Source organism: Pocillopora verrucosa, chromosome 6 (assembly GCF_036669915.1).
Source record: "Pocillopora verrucosa isolate sample1 chromosome 6, ASM3666991v2, whole genome shotgun sequence".
NCBI lineage: Eukaryota > Metazoa > Cnidaria > Anthozoa > Scleractinia > Pocilloporidae > Pocillopora > Pocillopora verrucosa.
In genome coordinates, this window is record NC_089317.1 from 14357910 (window position 1) to 14374021 (window position 16112).

General features: G+C 35.9%; 2 protein-coding genes across 2 annotated transcripts; one reads left to right on the forward strand and one right to left on the reverse strand.

Annotated features, from left to right (window-relative positions):
• Window positions 1-3443: 3443 nt before the first annotated feature.
• On the reverse strand, window positions 3444-13145 carry LOC131777758 (NAD-dependent protein deacetylase sirtuin-7). Its single transcript, XM_059094090.2, has 11 exons — window positions 12916-13145; window positions 12721-12825; window positions 12595-12617; window positions 12399-12446; window positions 11621-11693; window positions 10309-10407; window positions 9753-9992; window positions 8611-8691; window positions 6166-6205; window positions 5783-5849; window positions 3444-4048 (listed from the first exon to the last, which is right to left on the reverse strand). The coding sequence occupies exons 1-11, from the start codon at window positions 13141-13143 to the stop codon at window positions 3760-3762; spliced, it is 1293 nt and encodes a 430-aa protein (XP_058950073.2). The 5' UTR covers window positions 13144-13145; the 3' UTR covers window positions 3444-3759.
• A 66-nt stretch (window positions 13146-13211) lies between these two features.
• On the forward strand, window positions 13212-15207 carry LOC131777763 (transmembrane protein 186-like). The gene has a single exon (XM_059094101.2). It carries the CDS (start codon window positions 13221-13223, stop codon window positions 13953-13955), a length of 735 nt encoding a protein of 244 aa, XP_058950084.2. The 5' UTR covers window positions 13212-13220; the 3' UTR covers window positions 13956-15207.
• The last annotated feature ends 905 nt before the right edge of the window (window positions 15208-16112 follow it).

The following is a 16112-nucleotide window of genomic DNA, read 5'->3' on the forward strand; positions in this document are numbered from 1 at the left end:
ACACTCGCAATATCGACCTGAAAAGTTGATCTAATTTTGGTTAAAAACAAATTTATCTCGCTACAGTGGTTGTTCTTTTGCAGCGGTGAGTTTATGGGGTTTATGGGGATAGGTAAAAAAATTGGGGTTACTGGCTCGTCTTTAATTTTCCCAGGTCACTCACTATGAAAACTTTATACTTCTAACTGCCATGTGTCGCTAGGTTACCCCATGTCTCACCCACCATAATTTCCATAGGCGGAAATGTAGTGGTTAGTAAATTTACCAAGTGTCTCGTCTTTCCTGAATTTGCCGGTCCAACTATCAATGCATTTAATGGTATATTCTCAGGATTCAATTATTTTTCATCTCATGTTTTATTAAGTAACACTCTTCAGTTCTCTGTTCGCGACGATGAACTGAGTGACTGAGAGGATAAAGATGTGGCATTTCACATTCCCTGAAACTGACCCCTTCCTACTAAGCTGAACTCCCTCTTTCGTATTTACCAGTCTCAATCCTGAATCGTGAAGGTCACTGTCTTTCATGCTTCCGAGACTGAGCGCTGTTTTCCTTCCCAATTCTTCTATAGACTTCTTTCCAAATATCCCTCCCTTTCGTTCCTTGACTGAATACCTTATTTCGAATTCCATTCACAACCATGTTCACTTCAGTGACGTCAAGATTCAATGTCTTTTCACTCTCTTTCTCTCACCAACTGCGCATGTCTCATAGATTAGGGGGAGCCTTTTCATTGACCTCCTCGGAGCATTGATACTTTTGTCGATGATCGTGTCAGATCCTTTCGATACTGAGAGTGTCTTGTTGCGAGTTACATGCTCATACCTGAACTCCCTTCTATTCAAGTAATTTTATCTCGCTTCCTCGGCAAGTTATGGGCCTTGAATAACTTCATATTACAATATTGGCGCGGGTGCAAGCCTGAGCTCAAAAACAAGTTCATCAGGAAGTACTCTTAGAAAGAGGACTCCATGATCTTTCAAAATTTCATGATCTATTGTAATGCTAAACTTATCTCATAAATATAATTGAGCTTGTTCTCCTTGAGGACTCCTCCAGCTGAAGTTTTCTTGTCTCCAGCAATGCATCTGATTCTTAAAAGATCTTAAGATTGAATACCTTCACTCACCCTGTTTGCTCTCTCACTTTAAGTCAAGTAAAGGTCTTCATAGAGCTTAAAGATTCCTGTATTGAGATTTAACAATTAAAATGGTCCAACTAGTGGTAGAAATGGTCTGGTCTAACTAGATAAAACGGTTTAGCTAAATATAATGATGCAATCGCATTGAAAGATGTAAAGATATAAACTGATCCAACCAGCTGAAATACAAAAAACCAATTAAAATGTTCCAACTGGTTAAAAAAAATTAAATGGTCCAACTTGTTGAAACGGTCCGGTCCATTCAAATGTAACTAGATAAAATAATCGAACTTGTTTAAAGAATCCAATTTGTTATAATGGTTGAACCATAACTGGATAAAATGGTCCGACCACATAAAATTTTTCAACGCGACGAACTGATCCAACTCGTTAAAATGCTCCAATTGATTAAAGTGTGGTAACAAGCTGAAATAATCCAACCGCTTGAAATGGCCAAACTAGTAAGAGGTTCCAACTAGTGGTAATAATGCGTCCTTCTAACTAGATGATATGGTCCAACTGGTTAAGGAAGTCCAATCAATTAAAAATTATCTTAACAGATAAAATGGTTCAGCCGTTCTAAATAGTCTTAGTAAATAAAATGGGACATCTTGTTCAAATGGGCCAACTGATTGAAATGACCCAACTATATAAAACGGTGAAATTTGTTTAAATGGCTCAATTTATTAAAATGGAGAAACCAGTTAAAAATGGTGCAACTGCGTAAAATAATATAGCTAGAAAAAAAATCCAACAGCTTAAAGTGGTCGAACTAGTTAAGGTGATACAACTACATTAAATGGTCTAACTAGATAAAATGGTTTTACTGTTTGAAATGGTCCAGTTGGTTAAAATGGGGTAAGTGGATATTTAGCTCCAACAGGCTGACATGGTACTACCTTTTAAAATGGTCTTAATAGATAAAACTGTTCAGCCGGTTAAAATGGTCGAATTGGTTAGATTGATAAAATGATCAAACTGGTAGAAATAGCCCAATTTGTTAAAATGGTCACATCAGTTAAAACGGTTTAACCATATAAAATGCTCCAACCACATAAAATAGTCTAACTTGAATAAATGCTTCAACTAGTTAAAGTAGTCCTATTATTTTTAACCAAACAAAACGCTCCAATTATATAAATACTTTAACTAGACAAAATGGTCCAACTGGTTTAAATGAACTAACCAATCCAAATGGTCAAGCATGTAAAATGGTCCAACACCAAACTAGATAAAATGGTTCTACCAATGAAAATGGTCAAATTAGCTAAAATGGTTGATGATGAATTGCTTGATTATTTTCAGTGGAATTTTATATCAGCGTTACTTGTGGAACATGACGCCAGTAAGTCCCATGAAAAAAGAAAGTTGTTGTCTATACATTTTTAACACATGGAGCAACAGTCAAATGCATAAACCTAAAGAAAGTTTAATATTTTCCATGGATAATGTTCTAGGCAGCCAAAATTTCATGTTCTCAAACCAAAAGCGAGCCAATGTTGAGCAACTGTTTCTCCAATGAGCTTGCTTTGCATTTAGGTAGTATTTCATCCTTCACTTTCTGTTTCACTCTTTTCTTCCAACAGGAGCATTTCAGTAGGCTTAAACTGGTAAGAGGCCTAATGCAACATCAACTATAATCGAGTTGAACTTTAAGCATTTTCCTCTGACTAAAGCCCTTGCCGAACACTCCGAGGCTTAAGCTCGTTGGCTCCACAACCTTTTCCTTTCTTATTAAGGTTGGTGGCACGACAAATTCACCGAAGTACAAAATTTTCTATTACAGATTTCTTTAAGTATTTGGAAATGAAACTCTAATATTTTTACTTCCACAAAACCATTTGGAAACCATTGAAACCTCATCTTTCCTCTGTAAGGGACAATAAAACGGTGGAATGGACAGTTCAAACTGACGACCATACTTGCCTAATAGTTTCTCATGCATTACTTGAACTCGGCCATCCTTGTCAATTCATTTACGAGACTTCCTCCATGTCGACCGTTTCTTTAGGCGCTAGAGCATTGTAATTATTGGTGCTCAATCAAAACAAATAGTGCTTTTCAAGTTTTGTCACGACGGTAAAACGTTGGGCAGGCACAAGTGATTGCGCAAGTGGCTGGCCACGCTAAACTTTCCCGCGCCAAAATTTCAAAGGAAAATGTAAGAAACAACTGCCGTCATAAGAAATTAAGAAAAACTCAAACGTTCATAGAGATTGGTAAAGCAAAAAAAAAAAGAGAGAAAAGGAAACCCGGAGACTTTTTGAACACAAAGTTCACTCAATTACAGATATTCTGATGATTTATCATGTTGTTTTAAGCTTTATTGGTTTAAAAAACACTGTGACTTACTGGCTTGTGCGGTTTTTCGTATCTCCTAGGAGACAGCTTTGCTAAGACAGCCTCAAAGCCATTAAAACGCTCGCCTATGTCTAGATGTTTGACCACTGTGCTATATTTTCCATTCTTGTTATGTTTGTAATATGTGTACATTAGAAGCCTTCTCATTAGACGACGACAAAAAACATCGCAATGAAACAGGTTTTTCTCGAAAGACCAAATTCTTCTGTGGAAATACTAACTGCATGATTCCACAATTAAGTGCTAATGAGTATTCATCATCTCAGCCTCCTTTTCTTTCTGGATTTCTTGACCTTTGCGAACCCTTTACCAAACCAACCTGGATGTTTAGGATTTGAGAGAACACCTTTCTCAGTTTTACAACAAGACGAGTTATTGTCCTCACAGTTATTACATTCTAGTCCTTCAGTTACCACAGTGTCAGTTTTGACATATTCAAGGGACTGGTTACATTGCTGGACTGTAACAGTTAAGCATTTGGTGCTAAAAGTGTCCAATTCATGGGTCCTCAGTGGCGTTGAGAGAGTAAAAAGAGAGTCTTTACATCTACAAGACAACCAAAAAAAAAAACATAGGTCAGTTCATCTCACAACGACCATGTATTTTCTGCAAAACAAAGAGCTATTTTTTTAAGAATTGTAAAGAATCTTGCAGAGGAATTGCAATGAATATTATAAAAAACCAGTTCATCTATTTAAAGAGTTTAAAAATGCATCATCTGTTTTGAATTTTTGAGTGTATGACATTTTGTAACTGTCATCTTTGGCTTTTTATGGGCTATAGGTGAACTACAATCGCATATGTACCGAATTCACCCGCGAATAGGTGGCATCCGTGTATAAGCCACACCCCCAAACTTTGAAAAGATAATTAGTAAATTGTGATCAGAAATCATGCAGCTGTCGTAATGAAACCCACTAACAAAGAACAGTTGTAAAATTTATAAAGCCAGCTTAGAATAAAATGAACGAAAGGCGACAGTGGCCTTCACTTGGGCTTCCCTCTATAATTGGGGTGTTGTTAAACAGAGTAACTCAGTAACGAGTAATGGAGTAAAAAGAAAACAAGTAATGGCATTGAGTGATTCCATGCGTTTTGGAAGCTTCTGGAGCAATCAGGATTTACTTTAGTTCTTTCAATTACTTCTCACCTTTAATACGCAAATTTTCATCATAAAACTTCTTTTCAGAGTTTATTCTAGGCACCGTTGAACAAAAAAAATTCAAGTTTAGGCGCAAACCCAACACTATTTTGAACAATTGCGATTGTTTATAATCTGATATGAAACATGAGCCGTGGAAACAGTTGAGGGTAATTGGCTGATTGGTTTGGTTCAATTATTTTGAGTTGACGTTAACGTTTGGATCGATTAGTATAAGCTATTTTTAAACACTTTAACAGACCAGAATAATCGTATGCTTTTTAAAATCCACGGAATTGACTGCTGCCTATCTTTAATTTCACTCAGTAACAAAAAGGAAAGCTGCAGTCACAAATAGAATATTCCGAAATATATCGTTTTAAGGCTGGAGACTAGGAAGTTTGTTATCAACTCCAAGAAGGAGAAACCTCTGTATACAAAGATTGTTGCCTTACAATGAATATACAACAATTAAAGTGTAAGACAAAACTTTGAGCTATCATGTATAATAACGAGGTGTCAAAACACTTTCACCTCCATTTAAGAAGCACCCTAACTTTTATCTTACTTTTCTGGTTTAAACTGTGTCCTATCTGAGGGTAAATGGGGTACTTAACACATTAAAAAATTAATAATTTTCACATAATTCATGCAATTCATTGGAAGGCACTGGCACATTCTTCATCAATATGTCACCCCAAAAGATACTACAAGAAACAATTTATTTTTCCTTAAGCCACAATGTAAATAGGAAACCAAGGAAATAAAACTGACAAAAACAACTTAAATAAGTATGTTTTTCTAGAAGTAGTGGTAAAGGGAGGTCAAAGTAATCACCAGGAGACATTGAAATGAGCTAAAAGAGGAAAACTAATATAACCATACTCCTGCTTTCATAAAAAATGTTCACTTTGTGAATGAAAAGAGAACAAGAGCAAAAATATGCAAAAATCTGACATTAACACTCCTCTGCAAGTATCAGAAAACATGGTGAATAAGCTGTCAAGACAAACTGTTCAAAATATGACAAAGTATTCTGTATACTTGTACAAAAATGGCCATCCACAACTCCTGTTAGCAGTTCACTTAGATCAAGGACATTTAGAGTAAAATAAACAAAAGTACAGAGCCAAACAAACCTTTTATACTCGGGAATACCAAGTCCAAGTTTAGCCATAACTCTCTCCATTACATCATCACAGCGACCTAAGAAACAGGTTGTGAGTAGGCCATTTCTTTATGGAGACATAAATTTGCTACCCGATTACCGGCATATGGGTAATTAGTGAAAGGGTTATTTTAACTACCCTTAGTTGTTTGTGAAGGAAAACGCAATTGCAAATCATACATCTCCATAAACTAGATTTTCAGAGGTTGGCACCTCCACGCCTAACATCAGCACAATGATCACTTGATGGCGATGAAATTTTGACAGACATATTCCCTATGAGAAGCCATGTAATAATATTTTACAATATAAGTAATACAACTCATCAACATTTTGTTGATGTGTGAAACTCACCACTGATCTTTAGTGCCGCAAGGTCGTCCTTTGGAGTCCACTGAAGTGTAAAAATATGATTTGTGAAAGATTCAATTTTGATCAAAACAGGAAGCACTTAAAAATTCGCAGAAATTTAATTAAATTGCATGCATCATGTGTAAAATTATTTAATCACTCCAAACCACATAAATTGATAGATTTATATACTGATACTCTGACGGTATCGATTGTGGCTTTGAAAGCAGATAGTGATGAAAGCAATAGATACAGTTCCACATCAAATGGTGCATGTTACATCCACCTCAATGTAAATGTAGCAAACAAAATTATTACTTAAATGAAACCTGTATTTCATACACTCAATTGCTTTCAAAATCAAAGACTGAAGGGACACTATACAATGTAGGAGAAAGTAGTTCAAGGTGTTTCTGTCCATGTAAATTTAAGGGCTATTTGGTGATATACTGTTTAAATAAGATTTTGACTGTGGCTTGTATAGTGAATAATACATAAGTGCATGTAGATATGGAATTTCTCTTCCAGTGTTCAACTCGATAGCTTACAAGTGAGCACAGCAAACAAGTGAGATGTCGAGTTGAACATGAGAAGAGATATTCCATATCTACAAGCAACCAGGTATTATTTTGTTTATCAAATAAACACAATAGCCCTAAACTGATGAGGAAAGTTGACTTTATTTACAAATGAAAAAAGGATCGACAATCCCCAAACAAAAATCATAAAGTGCATCGGTGATAAAGCTCAATATGAAAAAAAAAAAACTGCTTCACTGACTACAAAACAACAATGGACATAATTTTCAATAAACAAAACTGTCAGTTGTTGACTTTTTCATTACATATAGAAATCTTTCCATGACATAGCTAAAATCGGCCTGTGGCAAATCTTCCAGTTGTCAATTTTCGTTCTCAGCCACGAGAAATGCCATTACAAAAGTCAATGAATACATAACTTTCAGTTTTCTTTTCAAATTGAGGTTTTTCTTTCTCTTCTAGGAAAGTTTGAACATTACTGTCTGTAAGCCATTTTCAATGATTTAGCAGCCATACTACAAGGAAATTCTGACAAACATCCATGAACAGAGAATGGTGAAGGCTTTGCATTTCATTCATCAACCTGACCAATTGATGCAAAAGGCAAGTGACATGTCAGCAGCTGATTGGCAATATCAAACACACATGAAAAAAATATAGTATTTTTTCACGTGTGTTGTTAGGGCTTTTCTTAGGGCTGGAAATCTTTGTATATCACCGTAGTTTATGTGACAAAAATCTTTCTTCTACACTTGGCAAATTGTTGAGATGTTTATTTGCTGATGTGCTAAGTTCCTCTTAGGAGATATTCTCTACATCGTAGTGTCATCAAAACATTTACTTGACATAATTCTAGACAATAAATAAGTTGTCAAATACATGTACTTATGAAAAACAGCTCATAGTGAGTATGAGGCAGCATTTGGTGGCAAAAGCAGTCTGCAAAATTTTTGTTTTGGCTTCAGTAACTCTGTGACTTTTTGGATTATTCATCAAAGTAACTGAAGCCACTAAATTTAAATATTGAATAGACAAGATAACTCGTTATATAATTCCTACTGAAACTACTGTATTACTCATTTTTCATGTAGAGCTCTCCCTTGGATTTTTTTTCCATTTTCCTTGTCAAGATTTAGGAGTTCTTTGGCAAAAATATTTTTTTTCTATAAATTTTTGCCTTCATTTTAATTTATAACATTTTTTTTCTGCCATTTTATTTTAATTTCTACTCAGATCCTTGGTAAGATTTCATTCATAAATTCAGTCATTGTAAGTTTTTTCATTTTCTTTTGGGCAAGGTGATTGGTTTCTCATGCTTTTGTAATGGGCTTTAATGAAAACCAGCAACTACAAGCAACAGAATACTTCTTAAAACATTATAAATCCACTTTGGATGTTGGAAGAACACTCTCAAAGCTCTCCTTGTGTTCTACTAACATATAAAACCCTGGAATATGAGTTCTATTGCTTAAATAAATAATAAATAAATAAAAAAACAAACAACTAGATAAACAAATTATCTCCATATGTAATTGTACATATATGGAAAGCCATGAAGAGAATATTAAAAAATAAGGAAAATACAAAAATTAAATGAGTCATCCCCCATTCCCCAACATACACACAATTTAAAAACTGACTTTTAGCCAGAACCTAGTGACAAATTACATCTGGAAGTACACATATGGCCAAAGCTGCTATAAGAAAGTAAATTTTAGGAAATCAAACAGAAAGAGTTTGCATTTTCATATTTCTTCTGAAAATTTGTCACCCAGACCACTTTGGTTTGTTGGTAAACCCAATGATCCAAAATGTCTTTAAGTTTGGTGAACCTTAGAGAAATGGCACTATTTTCACTGTACTGTCACACTATCAAGTCATCAAGTTACCAGTCATAATGCTACATTACCTGTAGGTTAACAATATAAAGGCTGGGTCTCCTTGTCTTCACTCTACTCATCCCCCATAAAGCATGGTACCTCTTTAGCACCTTTGGAAAAATAAAGTCAAAAACACATTAAGAAAGTGAAGGCTTTATTGTTAAAACTAACTTACAACTAGCCTGTTTCAGAATTTTGGTTTTCTGGAGATTGTTTCCAAATAGCATCACAGGCATTAGAAATGATAAAATGGTGACCATGTTGGTGAACAAGGTTCATCCTGTGCAAATTGAACATTCCTATGGTGCCATAGCACAGACCGACCTACACAATCTCTCTTTTTTTCATTTTTCATGCCTGCACCACAGGCAGGAATGCCTTTGGGTTTGGGGTAACATGAAGTTAGTTATTTTATTTACAATGGTCAGTTCCTTCTAGGGGTTTGCTGCTGATAAGAGGGGATCATCCATCCCAAAAGCTCACCAAACTGCTTGAGACAACAAAGAGAACTAGGGGTAATTACACCTTTTATATCTGCCTACCAATGGGGTGGATTAAGGGTATTAAAAGTTAAAAATCATTGAGTTTATTATATATTTTCTGTAGAGATCACCATATGAAATGACTGATGTCATGCAGACTAAACCCAACCATTTTTTGGGATGTCATGCAGCACCTTCTGACAAAATTTTACAATGTGGAACACTTAATGAGAGAACAGATGATTACTTTTCCCTGTTTGCAAGATGTGGGCTTGGGATGCTTCTATTGCAAGTTAATTCAATTGATTTGCTGAGTCTTTTCAATTTCAATTATTAATGACAAGACTGTGAACTTTAGGTAGAGTTCATCTCCTTCAGGAACAACACATCTCAGCCTCCAAGAAACTATATGGAGATACTGGAGTGTGGACAGTGGAAAAGAAAGCTAGTTCACAGTATCTTTACATTTCATTCAAACCACTGAAACAAAAAATGAATGGTGAAGTATTTTAAAATAAGATATTTGGGCAAAGGTAGCAAGATTATGGTGGAAACTTCAGTATGAGTCTTGTTAATATGATGAATGTTTTTGCTTGTTGAATATCTGGCTCAGGCTCCCAATAATGCACCTCCTCTTGTACATTAAAATATAGTACAAAAAAACCAAAAGTTAATCTTTCCATAAATACCTTTAAGCTGGATCCCAGACAAAGAATACAATCTGCAATTTTGGCCTTCTCTAATGCTCCTTGCCAGTTTAAAGGCCAATGCAGGTTACCCTTTTCACCAAAATGAACTATGGTATCTCTTAGCTGTGAGCCACATTCACAACAATATCGATTTGTTTGATGCCTCCTCAGTCTTGTATTTTCTGTCACATCAAATAGACGATAGTAAGTTCTGTCCTTCTCTTCACATTCTGTGCACACCTGCAGTAAAAATGAATGATAGTATTGTTATTTACTTGTTCAGAAACTAAAACAATCAGAATGCTCCAACCCTGTGACAAGTGTCCTCCCAGGGCAATATAATATTTCATTTAACTAATGTGTGATATTATCTTTTCCAAAATACAAAAGCTGAATTGTCATCTATAACAGCTTTAAACAAATTTTGTGCATGGTTACTATTAAGCACTGTTGCCTACAAGTAGAACCATTATGATCCATTTGTTGTGTTTAGAGCCTATCAGTCATCATTTCATAGAAACACTATTCAGCACAGTAATAAGATGATCAATCACACCTCAACAAACATGTTCCCATGGATCTCAGACAAAGCTTCTGGTGGAAGACCACTTCTGACATGCAGGCCATCACAATTCTGTGACACCACATGTTTCACCTGAAAAATAAAATGAAATGGCCACATGGAAGAATTCCTCTTTTGAACTCAAAAGTTTTACATTCATGAAAGTACTAAATCTGCAGGACAACCGAATAAAATGCAAGAACATTGTCCTATGGTATTGATATCACCACATGCAAAACTGAATTCTTTACCACTCATTTCATCAATAGATATTTACTCTGCATCAGCCATATACCAAAAGAAATTTACTTATTTTGTTTTTACAATCCTCTTCTAGAAGCCACTTCTGGAAAATCCCTTCTTTTTCTGATTTTTTTTAATGTTAATGCTAATTTATCACCAGGCTGAAAGACATCAATTCTTGCAAGGCTAGGAGCATAATAAACCAGAGTCAAATTTTGGTTCATTTTCTTACTTTTGCTCAGTTTGTATAGTTTTTTGGGTTGAAAATCATTCAGAAACCATGTTTCTTCTTTTTTTTCCCTAGTTCACATTTCACTTTCAATATTTCTGAAATACTCTTTGCGCACATGTAGCGAAAACATCCTTCTTTGAGGTGTAAAAAAAAATGTTTACCAATTAATTTAGGAGGGTTTTCTAAACTGTGTGATGTATATAAATGACCTATACCAGTATCATATGTGCAACAAGCCACACCATGCAATTGTGCATGGTGTGGCTTGTTCACAAAGTGATCCTGCATAATATATCCTCCACTACCCCTTTTGCAATGTTGGTAGCTAAGTATTACCATCTACAAAACTTAGATAAACAACATTGAATTGAGGATGAGGGGCAACATTTAATTTTTTTTGAGAAGGGGGGCAGCACTTTAATTTTTTTGCTCAAGGTGTTCCAAAAATTTTGAACTGGTTATAGCACCATTGTTCAAAGCTAGTTCAGCAAAACAGAAGAAGAGGGTGAATTTCAGTGTATTCCCTGCTACAAAAGTCTAAAGAGAGGTTATGAATGACAACTAAGGCTCTGGGTTAAAGTTGAACCTTTCACAATCTCCTTCCAGTAGTTTGTGCACCACAAGGATTAAATTACTTGCATTAAATTACAGTTACGGTGCATTTTTATTGTTTTTCATCGCCCTAAACATAATGCTTAAACTCGACCACGTTTCCTGAGTCATGCAAAAATGGGGTCATGCTTTCAAATGACTGGTTTTTAACTGAGGTACAAGAAAAATGTTCACTTCCATCATTTTTGCATGCAATTGGAAGATAAGCTACACACTAACCAGCCCTTCTTGATAAAGCTTTATAATGCTCATATGAGTTAACGTCGGATCAGCATCTGTCAGATTATAGGAGCTGAAAAAAATATGCAGGCTAAATAATTTACAAAAAAAATCCTTGGAGTCCTTAGAGGAGACTTGCAATGATCATGCAATACAGAGCAGATCCCTGTATGAGGAAATATATTATGGGAAACGTGACTTAAATGGGGCTAAGTAAATTGCTATGCATGTGCCAAGAGGAAGAGGTTAAAGTGGTAATTCTAGATTTCACAAGAAAAGGGCTAACAAGAGAAACAGTGACATTTTCTGAATTCTGCTGGTGAAAATGGGAGTTGACCACTTGTAAGTGAGATTTGGAAATAATGGGTTATGGAATGGAGTTGGTACCCCCCTCTTCAGGACTAATCCACTCAGATGGAAACCATGCCTGGGCTAGACAATTTCACAAATAAAACTTTTCTTTGAGTGATTTTAAAGCTAGAAATCCATGGAACTGTATGCATCACAAGAAATGACTAAATTCTCTTTAACTATTAAAATAACTGTAGTAATTTCATTAGATGTAAACAGTTTCATGATAATTACTTCTCTTTGTCAAAGAATTTTCCAAGGTCCAAGGGGATGAAGAGAAAATTAAACAATCCATTTTTTTCAAATCAACATTCCTAATAAGTTGAAATTTCGAATTACCTGCTAAATTAGCTAAATGAGAAACCTGTTCGCATTAATTAATTAATAATAACATATACTATTTAATAAAAACTCCATCGTGTTTTACCCTATATTTTCTCCTCGTGAAAGACGAGTCCAGACTCCGTCAGGGCCCCTATAGTTGTTATACAAATTAAATGTAAGCTAACATGTAAATAAAAATAGGAGATATCATATAAATATCATAAAATACTATAACTAAGGCATTTAGAGGATCTACAACGATATTAAAACGGTGTTATTCCGACATAGCATTCACCAACCTGTAATCAGGGATCGAAGCTGCCTGGGAGAAAAAGGAAAAGTCTCGTTTATTTCTTTTGACGAAAAAAAAATTGAAAAGGAGAAAAATTGAATGCAAAGAAGGAGTCACCATCAGTGGAACCTACCGTACTCACTCCAGCACCAGTGTAAACAACAAGACATTTTGCCTTAATAATCGCTTCGGCAAGTTCAGTTGTTTTTTGATCCAATACATCTGGAGGATCTAGCACCTATTTTCCAAGGTCAAACGAAAGTAAAAAATTAAAAATAAATCTTAGGAAAGAAAAAGGATGAAACAAACTCTTCGATACAAAGCTCACCTCTTCAACTCGACGCTTGGCTTGCTCTTGTCGCCAAGATCTCTTCTCGATTTCTTGGACTATTTCTTGGGAGTTTGCCATCATTTGGATCTCTTCGTCATTTCTCAGTGAAGGATCTTTCTTTAAAATTTGTCTAATATTGTTATATCGTTCTTTAGCCTCAAATCTAACAAAAATGTCTGCTCTTTGTGCCAACTTCCTCTTCTCACGAAATCCTACTACAGCCATCTTGGAGATTGTAATTGCAACTCGTTTCCAGACTCCGCTCACTCAATGAGCAGAGAGGGTTTCCAAGTATCACTGCTATGTCGCTAGGAATCATGTCTTCATTTTCTTCTTCAACCCTTCGGTTTTGCAAAGGTTACTTCCTCTGGAGAAGGATTCCTCTAAATTACAGCACTAACGTTCTCTTTTTGAGAAAGATATTTATTTCAACGTCATCGGCCGTCAATCGCTTTTGCCAGCCAGAGGGAAAACATTATGTGTCTCCACAGAACATCACTCCAAATGACAATCAAGTACTCTATCGTTTTAAATGGATGAAACACATTCGTTTCATATCTAGAGTGAAAATCTTACACGTGGCTTTAATGACAAGTTTCACTTGCCCAATAACCTACTGGTACTTATGTGGAGACATATCACTTAACTCCTTCATTTGTGCTGTTACCGGAGCTACTGGTACAACAGCTGGTTTTGTTGCTTTGAGCTATTTTTTTCGTCGAATTATTGGTGAACTTTCTTTCCACGAAGCCACTCAACAAGTAACAATTTCAAGTCTGACGTTTTGGGGAAATCGTCGCAACAGAACCTTCCATCTTGAGAGCTTTGTTCCAATTAGTGACTCAGGAATAGACTTAAATAATTTTTTTCATACGTTAGAGGTTTATGGTTGTAAAGACAATCGCAAGGAAAGCTATCTTTTGAATTTTCGATATTGTAAGATTTTCGATGGAAAGTTTTTCACTGTTACTGGATTGCCTAAAGATATAATTGGTCAAGGAGAGAGTGCATTTTCGCCAAAGAATGTATCTCGTTAATTTGGTTACTAGTAATCTTGCTCTAAGGCAAGTTTGCCCCCTAGTGTAAAAGGAGTTCGCTCCAGTCTTCATCAGTTCGCCCCCAAATCATTCAACTCGTTGAGTATGACAGAACATATTCCTTTTCCTTCGAAATCGTGTTTTTTTTCTCTAAATCAAACGAGGTAACTAGTTCTTAGAAATTGCTTATACCAAAAGGACAAAGTTGTGTCAAACCCTTCAGATTAAGACTGTAATAATGTAGCGACCTTGCATTACTTGTGCTTTAGCTAACATGGCTAGGCAATTTCATGTTGATCAAATTTTGTTATGGTTTTGCAGTGAAATTGCTCATTAGTGGGAATATATCATGGTTTTGACAGGAAATGAATAGATTCTGTGGTAAAGGAAACAAGTTGAGAGATTTGGGGGTGAACTGGTAAAGGTGATGTGGAACTTGTTTTACACTAGGGAGCGAACTTGCAAAGGTGGTAGGGTACTTGCTGTGGGTTGAAACCACCATAAACCATTAATATTCAAGGTTTACCAAAAGGATCATTTCTTACATAATGTACATTGCCATGAAACATTAATCATTAAATTCTACTTAAGCTCTTTCCTTAGAGGATCCTGAAGAAGGGGGATACCTAGGCCACTTCCCAGTGGTAAAATCACATTCCCATTTGAGTAATGATGCATGAATATGCTTTGAAGTGCTTTACAATACTTTGCAAAAGACTTAGGTCACACTGCATTTAGCAATTTTTCCATTTTTTGAAAGGACATTTTAGAAACAAGGCCAGACCACAGCACTGGGATCTGTGTCCCTACCCTTTGTGAGAAGTGCATGGGTTCTTTAACATTCTCTGCTAGCCAGTACAGGGAAGATGAAGAGGACAGGCCTATAGTGGCCTGCTGTCTACAGGGATGCAAGATGAGGCTTAAAATTGCGACAAGATGTGGAATATGAGAAATTTTGAAAGAGGAATGAAAATAGGAGGGCAAAACCAGGATATGCTCTGTTTCAAAGACAGGATAGGGGATAAGATGTGTACATTTGGGATCGTAATTTAATTTCCAAGTTACACAACCTAAATACTCTTAATTAAACTGTCCCTCTTGTTTTATTGTTCTGATCAACTATAATGCTAAAAACAGCTCAAGCTGACCCTTAAACTTTTCAATAGGAGGATTAGAAGATGATAATCATACTCTATAGTAAAAGATTGAAATTGAAAAATCTGTATCACTCTTATCAAATATCATGCTAAAAAGAGCTTAAGAGCTCAAGCCAACACTCTAACTGTTAAATAGGAGTGGGGGGTTGGAGTACCAATGGTATTTCCCTCCCATCTGTCCCTCAGGTTTATTCCTGCACCAAGCCATCTCATGTAGTTTGACTTTGTTTTTGGCTTTTGGTTTCTTCCCTCAAGCAAAACAAATACTCAAAATTCCAATTCCATTCAAGATACAGTCGAAGAAGAAGAAACACGTGGAGGTGCTGGTGCTGTAAGTTTATGAACAATGGTATCCAATTCATGTTACAGTAGATACAACCAGACCACACTACGTGTTTGTGGTTAATAATTGTTGACATGAGACAAACAAAATCTATGAGGGTTATGAACAAGCTCTGGAAATTGCATATCTAAATTACAGCTTGGTCTGAATATCCCACTAACGTTACATAAAATGTTAACTCATTTGTGGTATTTTTTCGCCTTCATTAAGAGAAGAAAAGAAGACTTCCTTTCTTCTCTTATTGGCCTCTGGCCGAAAGCAATTTTGTAAAAAGACCCTTCAAACGGCCCATAAGGGCTAACAAATATCCCAAATGCGTTGATTGACATTTCATTTAACTTTACTAAGATATTCAGACCGAGATTCAATTTAGATATGCAGTTTCCAGGGCTTTATTCATAACCCTTATAGATTTTGTTCGTTTGCCGGTTCCTGAGCAGTTAACGTTCATTTGATCCATGTCCAAGGGAGAAGAGTCTGAAAAATTTTCATGAATAAAGTCTTCTATCATCATGGACGTGCTTTTTGCATCTCGTCGCTCATCGAAATTTGTTCTTCGGGTTTCTCCGCTGCCGGGAACGAAGGCACAAGGTATGGACCAGCAAGACCGACAGCAATTCCGACTAACCCTAAAATTAGTCTTGATCTCCGTGGCAA